Below are 7,681 nucleotides of genomic sequence, written 5' to 3' on the forward strand. Positions count from 1 at the left end.
TATCTTCTTATATACCTTTCCTTCCTTCTGCTTACTCATCTCTCTCGGGAGAAAGTTACCGCTAACTCGTGGCGGGGACGGAGCTGTCGGACCGGGGGGAAATGAACACTGACCAAGTGTTGGGGAAGAAGAGGAGAGTGCTGACCAGGCGAAACGAAAGAAGAGGCAAGCCGAAAGATGCCTCGGTTGATTTTGCAAGAATCGGGCGATAAATCGCGGTCGTCTGAGGTGGAGGTTTGTTTGGTTACTTCGGGGACGAGGTGGAATAATATCCCGTTGCCCGGTTAAAGACGCCGCAGAGTGCGATTCTTGCATAACATCGTGACATAGAGGCTTACGATACACCACGATCGAGTTCAGTTTATGGCACGGTGCGTGCGTGGGTGGGTCAAGAATCCGGCCGCCGAGTGTTCTTGTTATTTATTTATATCTTATTTATCATCAAAAAGCGGATATTGCCGCCATATATTTCGGCGCGTCAGTCGCGTCTTTAAACGAAGACCAGTACAATGAAGGTAGTCGATTCTCAAACCGCGTCTCGGGACAAATCCCAACGAAAAACTGGAACAATCGACTGACCCTTGATGAAGTCACATGACGGTCGTCCCGACTGGTTTGATTCCGCTCATGTTCGCGTTTTCAGCAGTGGGACATCGAAGGACGCACTGGAATTTGGAGCATGAGTCTCTTCTCTGTGATCACAAGTCGCTTTAAAGAGTAATACAAGGCCAAGTGAATCTCGTCGCACCATACCATCATGCCTCACCTCAGCAAGAAACAGGAAGCTTTGCATGAAATCGACAATCGTATCTCTAGTTTGTTACCTTACGTATCCAACTCCCTCATTCGACACCAAACCGGACTTCTTCTTTCCTTACGCAAAATACACGAAAACAGCCGTTACTATCAACGGATTCCTCATAGTTCTCATTATGAGAACCACGATTATCTTTTTCTGAGATCCTCCCTTCTACCATCTACCGATGACAAGATAATCAAGACCCTACGTATGAATCGCGCAGAGTTCACGAGCCTTGTCGCTTTGTTCGGAGGTCACGAAATTTTCAAGTCGCAGGGGAGGAAGCCTCAGGCACCGCCGGAGGTGCAGCTGGCGACATGCATCTACAGAATGGCAGGAGGCGAGAGAATGAGCACCGTGGAGAATCATTTTAACCTGTCTCGTAAGTTGAGGGGGCCTTCAATCGTTATTCTTCGAGTTCACATTCAGGATTGATACGCATACTCGGATGACAGATGGCAGCGTATCCCTCTATACGGACCGATCGTTAATAGCCATCGTATCCTCTTTGAAGCAGTACGTTTTTTGGCCCTCTGAGGCAGAACGCGGTGTCCTTGCCCGTGAATTGTACGCGCAATATGGAATACCGTCATGTATCGGCTTCATCGACGGAACCGATATTGTCTTGCACCAAGCACCATCAATTGGACGCGAAAAGGCACATACTATGCACAGCTACAAGGAAAGATATGGTTATAAAATGATCGCTGTGGTCGATCATCTGAAGAGATTTAGATACGCCTGGTTCGGCTTCTCTGCAGCTACCAACGATCAGATGGCCCAAGATCTCTCAGATCTACACAGGAATCCCCATCGCTTCTTCTCTCCAAAGGAATATGTGTTGGGTGATGCTGGTATGAAATCATCAGACACAGTTATACCTCTATTCAAGCGAGAGAGAAGGATGCAGGTCACAGTCGGACCCAAGGTGCGTCTTTTCCCACCCAAATTTCTACTGACTCATCTCATGCCAGGCCTACTTTAACCACAAATGTGCCAAAGCTCGAGTGATGATTGAACAGGCATTCGGTATCCTAAAAAACCGATGGCAAATTTTACAAGATTGTCGTCTTACTTGCCGGACAGTAACGGATGAGGCTCGCCTTTACCTAGTCATCCAAGCCTGCATGGTTCTTCATAACCTGTTGGTTGAGACTTGGAAGGATTCGCTGACTACATGTGAAGTGGAAGGGGTGATGAATATCAATGAAAGTGTCATTAACATTGGTGATGAAGCAGGAAATAGGAGGAGGGATGAAATTGTTGCGGAGATGATCAGAGAGGAAGTTCGTAGAGATCCTGCTTTTGACGTTAATGCATATGAAATGTGAACTGCCGAAGACGAGACATGCATGCACGAAGACACAAGATATCATTCGTCTTCGCCGAAGGCCCGACTTCGTCGAAGCACGGTAAGCGCTTCTTGCAAGGAGATCTTCATTTGAGATGCGATCCTTGCAGCGGCTTCCACTTCCTCAATTTGAATTTTTCGCTCATAATACTCTTTCTTAGACTGGCTAAGGTCTTTTTGTTCTTCAAAATACCTAGCCACCCTTTCCCAGCGATCATCCTCCTTCTCCGCTCGCGCAATTTCCCTCATTTCTTTATTTATGCTGCATTGCGCTGCCTCGCGACTTAACTTCAAGTCCTCCTCCAGAATTTTGCGGCTGTCCTCGCTCATCTCCGAGGTAGGAGCTCCATGAGGTCGGCGGGCTATAGAAATGTTAGCAGACATAAAAAGAAAGTGAACAGGACGCATTTACGGTGACTGAGTCGGCTTCTGATTGATTTCTCAAGCAGAGGATGTTGTGAACTTAGATCCCCTCCACCTTCCTTATGACAAGAATTCCCTTCTTCCTGAAGATCATCATTATCATTATCGCCATGGATTCTTCTTGATTGACGTTGTAGTTCAAGATCTTCGCTGGTCCCTTCATCCACGGGGCGAGGCCCTTCCAGAGGAGCGTTGTCAGAGGTCGTTTCTTTATGAGGACATGGGACGTGCTCCCTCATGCAGTTTAGAGAGAAACTGCTGTCGTTTTCGGTACTCGTCCTAAACTCAGGTCTTGCACCTTGTCGACTTTGGAAGATCTCGTTCCAGAAGTTGTAATCGGGACAGTAGTTTTCTCGGTGATCTATAGATGATTGTCGGCCTTCATGTCATGGTTGAATATGATTTGGCTTCTGCGAGTGAACTTACCACCGAGCTTATCATAGGGAATACCCACATCGCCTGTCGGTGTATGAATTGTGATGATACCTCCGTCTCCAGCTCCAGTTTGCTGAGTAAGGTTATAGGCAGTTTTCCAACCCTTTCTCACAGAGATATACTATATGAATATTGATTCGTTGAGCATGTGGGATGGATAGAGATGGAGCTTCGTTATAGACTATCCAAGGGCAACTCACCTTGTTTTCAATGCTCTTGACAGAACGCTTGGTCGGCCCCTTTTTCTCGTACAAGAACCTTTGGAACTCCTTCGCTCCTCTCTTCAAAGTATAGCCCCCCACGGCACCAGACATATAGCTAATCCCAGTGGGAATCCAATCTTTGAAATAAGCAAAACTCGACTGTTGGTCTTCCCCTCCGCAGTCATTTTCCCAGTCAATTTTTCGATCAGCCCACCAGTTCTCTTCCGCTGGTGGAGTTCCATCTGTCCCGTGACCGGTTGATACCGCAGGATTCTTCTTTGAACGTTTGGAGGCGTTGGTGGTCGGTTGGAGCGGAACAGTCGCAGATGCTCCGGTCTGAGTCTGAGATAACTGAGCCGAAGAGTGGCGACGCTTCGAAGGGGAAGATTGTGCAGGCTGGGAGGGTTGCATTGGATCCAAAATTGGCAGAGGAAGATTTTGTAGAAGACTAGCAAAATGACGGACAAGAGAAGATGCATGCTGTTCAAATGCTGTTGGGACGTCGGGACGCTCGATGGGATCGCATTTTGCACGTCCCGATCCCGATCCCAAGAGTGAGCCTGATATGAGCCTGATATTGACCGTTCGGACAAAATCCGGACGCATCCCAAAGAATCGACTACCCTCAATGAACAGGAGTACAGAATGTCGGAATGTCTTACTATCACAACATCAACAGAATAACCAGTCATGGGTAAGTGAAGATGTACAGAGCTGTGAAAGTCTAATGATCCGTAGGCCTTTTGACAATTGTTCGCAAAAACAAAGCCAAGTCCAAGGAGATGAGGGTGCTATTCCTGTGTGTCTGCTCGCAAGAAGGACAAGTACCGTGTTGCTGAATACCAGCGCCCAGTGGACTCGATAACGCTGGAAAGACTACCATACTGAAGAAGCTGAACAATGAGAACATTTCAGACATTAGCCCAACTTTGGGTTTCAATATTAAAACACTGATTAGAGATGGGTGAGTATCAGTACCTGCGCCACAGGATGAAATAGCACTAATTTTGCCTATCAAGATACACTCTCAATATTTGTAAGCGTCGTGTAGAAGGCTGGCGGATAATGGACCGACGTATTTCCTGGAATTAGGGGACGTAGGAGGCCAACGAACGCTGCGGCCCTATTGGAGAAATTACTTTGAATCTACCGACGCCGTCGTCTGGGTTGTGGACTCTTCAGACAGAATGCGTATGGAGGACTGCCGGGATGAATTAAAGGAGCTCCTGCATGAAGAAGTGAGTGTCTCCCTGTCAAGGAAGCCTTCCGCTCACAAATGGATAAAAGAGACTTGCCGGAGCAACCTTATTGATCTTCGCCAATAAGCAGGATCTTGGTGGTTCGATGACACTGGAGGAGATACGAGATGTGAGTGAGATTTAACCAGTCGTTGGAGCCGCTAATCCCTTGTCCAGGCCCTAGAGCTGCGGTCAATCATTTCTCATCGGTGGATCGTCTATCCCTGTTCGGCTTTCACTGGAAAAAACCTCGACGATGGAATGAATTGGCTGGTAAAGGAAGTCGCCGGGCGACTATACTGGAGCGGATTGAACGCAAAGGAAGCAGACCTTTTCTGAGAGCTAGCGGATAACCGCGCCGGTACTGATATTGGCGCTCAAACAAACCTGAATATGCAGTAGTCAGGTAGTTCATTTACGTTTGACATACGTTGACATGCATATTTTGTGGATGTTACAGTTGTATTGCTATGACATATTCTATTAATCAAACTATAATGATACCACGAGGCTTATCACGGTATACACCTAATGAACGGTATCCTAAAAAAGTGGCAGAGAAATGTCCTGAACCGATCTCGCATGATGTGTATATGTAGGGAAAACATTATAGTAGACCCAAGCGTCGTTTCAGTTCCTTCAATCGACGAGAGGGTGTGTCGGCATTCCAAATTTCTTCGCCCGTCAGAGGATCGGTGCAATCCATTAGACGTGGCAGTCCGAACTGCTCTACAACGAAGGAGGATGAAATGGTGGCGTATAAAAGAGCTATGGACGGAATCAGTAGGACTCCTGATAGTGTTGGAAAGTATCTTACCTTCATAAGGGTCATTAGTTAGGGAAAGGCCTGCTACATAACCTCCCAGGAAAGAGTTGCCAGCTACGACAATGAAAACATCAATATTGACGATACATGGTTTCCAATCCAACCCACCTCCAGTCACATCTTTTACATTCTTCACATCATCACCTTCCCAATAAGCCGGACACCATTTTAATCCGCCTTTCTTGGTGCCTACACATGCTCCGAGCCGACCACACCTGACGACCACTATACCTTGTCCATTCGCGCCAATGCCGACATCGTGCAGAATATGGGTCACCAGGCGTTCAACTGTTGGACGCAGCGAGATAGAAGAGGTCGCCATGGTAGGGATAGAGTAGAAAGAAAAGAGCTCTTCGTGATTGGGGCTAAGGGCCAATCAGCATAATAGGTTTCCTTCATCAAGCAACGACTTACGAGAGTACTTCGATATCGGGAAGAATGTGTTCGAGCCAGTCCTTCTGGCCAGGATGGCATGAAGGGGGGGTAGGCTCAAAGACAATCTTAGGTCGCCAGCTATCTTTCGGCAAAGCTTTCAGATCAGAGACGATAACAGCCACATTTTCTGGAGAGTATGGAGGGGAAATGTGAAGATATTCAGCATAGAGAAGAGGTGAAGTAGAAAGCTCCTGTATTGTCCGATATGGAGCCTTCACAACGGGTTGGAAACTGATGATATCCATTAGCTATAACTATCAGATTCATGACTGTCACGTACTATCGGACATCGCCCTCATACCGTATTCTTGCTCTTGTCATTCTCGTTCCCTCACCTCTATTCCAAACCCATATTTCATTACCCAATTTCGCCAGCTTTTGCTCCACATCTTTTGGGCAGTCATCATTTTCAGCCGGGGCTCGATCGACAAGAGTTCGTAATTGGCAAGGAGGAAGCCAGAATCTCGCCCCGACGATTGCATACAGAGCACCACCGCCTAGCATTTCATAAACTTCTTCCGCATTCGGAACAGGGATATCATCGAGGGTCATCTGGGGAGTCGAAGGGCCCGAGGTTCCGGAAGTTGCCGGGGACGACAGGGGAGGGGAGAGCCGAAGGCGACGGGCGGGAATAACTAAGTGTTGAAGATGCCCCTGTGGTTGAGGCGCCCGCTCGTCGATGACTGGGGACGCTGGCCGAGAAGAAGCCTGGCTATCGTCCACAATAGGTCGAGGCAAACTGTCGAATGCATCAATCAGGACGGTTCCTAGGAGGACTGATCAGTCGAGTGAAACTAAGGAAGGAGATGTTTTGATCTCATAACTAACCGATGGACGCCAGAATGGGGGGTAGCCGTGTGGTACATCTGACAGACTCCCCGGGGGCCCTTGCTTCGGATGGATGGATGTAGGGGCTCATTTTCCGGCTATACACAGGGTCGACGACTTAAGTCCTTTATAGCTGTAATGAACAAGAGAAACTAGCCGCACAGTGGATAGGACCAACAATATATACGTCGTTGGTTAAATAGCGCTGAACCGAGGTGTTATCTGATGAAGTAAACAAAAGTCCCGAGCCGGCGGGGGAAGTGGGGGAAAGGTCGGCGAGTTGGCTGCCACTCTTTTCACTCGTCCTTCTGCCACGAATAGGAGGGCAGATAATTATAAAAAATTTAGAATACCACTTGAATCACCAGTAATAACTGCTTTAAAGCTGGAATCAGCTGATGATAAAATGGGAAGAAGATGACGAGAGCCAGACGTACGGAATTAATGATGATCACTCCTGGAATCTTTTGGCGTTGTGGTTTTCGAAAGATTGACTTTGGTCGTCGTCGCAAGGTCGCTAGATAGCGGACGTTCACAGTACTTTCTTTGTTACCGCGCGAAAAGAATTGGCCACCAGCGACGGTGAGGAAGTCTGTCGTTCGGACTCAAAGAGACAATCTATATGTGAGTCCGGGACTTGATATGACAATCGTAACGTTTAATAATGTTGTCGACAAGCGACTGATCGCTGATCCTCTTCCTTTGCGCCGGTTGATGACCTCCTTCGAGCCGTATTGAGGCTTCCAAAGCAAAACTTTTGGTGGAGCGCGGCTAACGAATCGTCAAAAGATAATGCTTGGAAGGGGGGAGTCAAAAGAGGTGGTGAAATTTGACCGAGAGCAGTGACCAGCACATGGGGGAATTTGAGTTGCAAAGCCGAAACAAGGCGAATATCGGCCTTTAGAACCGTTTACGAAGATCACCTTTCGGGGGAAGGAAGTTATTAAAAACCTGCGAACTTCTGCCAAACGAGTGACGGACAGGACATGTCCGAAATGTTTGTCGGAAATAAACCGGAAGCTGCCCAGCCGGAGGGCGGAATCGCTGTTTGTTACGACCGCCGTTGGGAATGTGGATACGTGAGTGGCAGTGTTTCGAATTTCAACAAAAAGAAGAGGAAGGAGTTTTTGCGTTGGGTTGTCA

At 47.7% G+C, this 7,681-nt stretch overlaps 4 protein-coding genes across 4 annotated transcripts; 2 read left to right on the forward strand and 2 right to left on the reverse strand.

Annotated features, from left to right (window-relative positions):
* Positions 1-647: 647 nt before the first annotated feature.
* Positions 648-2,136, forward strand: CNM00420 (expressed protein). Its single transcript, XM_568361.2, has 3 exons — positions 648-1,181; positions 1,255-1,727; positions 1,774-2,136. The coding sequence occupies exons 1-3, from the start codon at positions 758-760 to the stop codon at positions 2,128-2,130; spliced, it is 1,254 nt and encodes a 417-aa protein (XP_568361.2). The 5' UTR covers positions 648-757; the 3' UTR covers positions 2,131-2,136.
* On the reverse strand, positions 838-3,672 carry CNM00430 (hypothetical protein). Its single transcript, XM_024658257.1, has 4 exons — positions 3,209-3,672; positions 3,000-3,129; positions 2,563-2,934; positions 838-2,512 (listed from the first exon to the last, which is right to left on the reverse strand). The coding sequence occupies exons 1-4, from the start codon at positions 3,620-3,622 to the stop codon at positions 2,172-2,174; spliced, it is 1,257 nt and encodes a 418-aa protein (XP_024514018.1). The 5' UTR covers positions 3,623-3,672; the 3' UTR covers positions 838-2,171.
* A 174-nt stretch (positions 3,673-3,846) lies between these two features.
* Positions 3,847-4,899, forward strand: CNM00440 (ADP-ribosylation-like factor, putative). The gene is made up of 7 exons (XM_024658258.1): positions 3,847-3,905; positions 3,950-4,010; positions 4,065-4,175; positions 4,231-4,247; positions 4,304-4,449; positions 4,499-4,579; positions 4,627-4,899. The coding sequence occupies exons 1-7, from the start codon at positions 3,902-3,904 to the stop codon at positions 4,786-4,788; spliced, it is 582 nt and encodes a 193-aa protein (XP_024513969.1). The 5' UTR covers positions 3,847-3,901; the 3' UTR covers positions 4,789-4,899.
* CNM00450 (expressed protein) lies at positions 4,869-7,681 on the reverse strand. Its single transcript, XM_024658259.1, has 7 exons — positions 6,976-7,681; positions 6,539-6,912; positions 5,991-6,477; positions 5,690-5,941; positions 5,384-5,640; positions 5,267-5,329; positions 4,869-5,217 (listed from the first exon to the last, which is right to left on the reverse strand). Exons 2-7 carry the CDS (start codon positions 6,627-6,629, stop codon positions 5,057-5,059), a joined length of 1,311 nt encoding a protein of 436 aa, XP_024514000.1. The 5' UTR covers positions 6,630-6,912; positions 6,976-7,681; the 3' UTR covers positions 4,869-5,056.

The sequence above is a fragment of the Cryptococcus neoformans genome (assembly GCF_000091045.1).
Source record: "Cryptococcus neoformans var. neoformans JEC21 chromosome 13 sequence".
NCBI classification, from domain to species: Eukaryota; Fungi; Basidiomycota; class Tremellomycetes; order Tremellales; family Cryptococcaceae; genus Cryptococcus; species Cryptococcus deneoformans.

Excerpts from the sequence above, each read along its gene's own strand:
- CNM00420 (XM_568361.2), top strand. The coding sequence starts at position 758 with ATGCCTCACCTCAGCAAGAAACAGGAAGCTTTGCATGAAATCGACAAT. Across the intron at positions 1,182-1,254 it reads GAATCATTTTAACCTGTCTC|ATGGCAGCGTATCCCTCTAT; the intron begins GTAAGTTGAGGG and ends CTCGGATGACAG. Across the intron at positions 1,728-1,773 it reads AGGTCACAGTCGGACCCAAG|GCCTACTTTAACCACAAATG; the intron begins GTGCGTCTTTTC and ends ATCTCATGCCAG.
- CNM00430 (XM_024658257.1), bottom strand. The coding sequence starts at position 3,622 with ATGCAACCCTCCCAGCCTGCACAATCTTCCCCTTCGAAGCGTCGCCAC. Across the intron at positions 3,130-3,208 it reads TCAAGAGCATTGAAAACAAG|TATATCTCTGTGAGAAAGGG; the intron begins GTGAGTTGCCCT and ends ATATTCATATAG. Across the intron at positions 2,935-2,999 it reads TCCCTATGATAAGCTCGGTG|ATCACCGAGAAAACTACTGT; the intron begins GTAAGTTCACTC and ends AATCATCTATAG.
- CNM00440 (XM_024658258.1), top strand. Across the intron at positions 4,011-4,064 it reads GAGATGAGGGTGCTATTCCT|TGGACTCGATAACGCTGGAA; the intron begins GTGTGTCTGCTC and ends ACCAGCGCCCAG. Across the intron at positions 4,580-4,626 it reads CACTGGAGGAGATACGAGAT|GCCCTAGAGCTGCGGTCAAT; the intron begins GTGAGTGAGATT and ends TCCCTTGTCCAG.
- CNM00450 (XM_024658259.1), bottom strand. The coding sequence starts at position 6,629 with ATGAGCCCCTACATCCATCCATCCGAAGCAAGGGCCCCCGGGGAGTCT. Across the intron at positions 5,641-5,689 it reads CCCGATATCGAAGTACTCTC|CCCCAATCACGAAGAGCTCT; the intron begins GTAAGTCGTTGC and ends ATTGGCCCTTAG. Across the intron at positions 5,330-5,383 it reads TGTAAAAGATGTGACTGGAG|CTGGCAACTCTTTCCTGGGA; the intron begins GTGGGTTGGATT and ends TCATTGTCGTAG.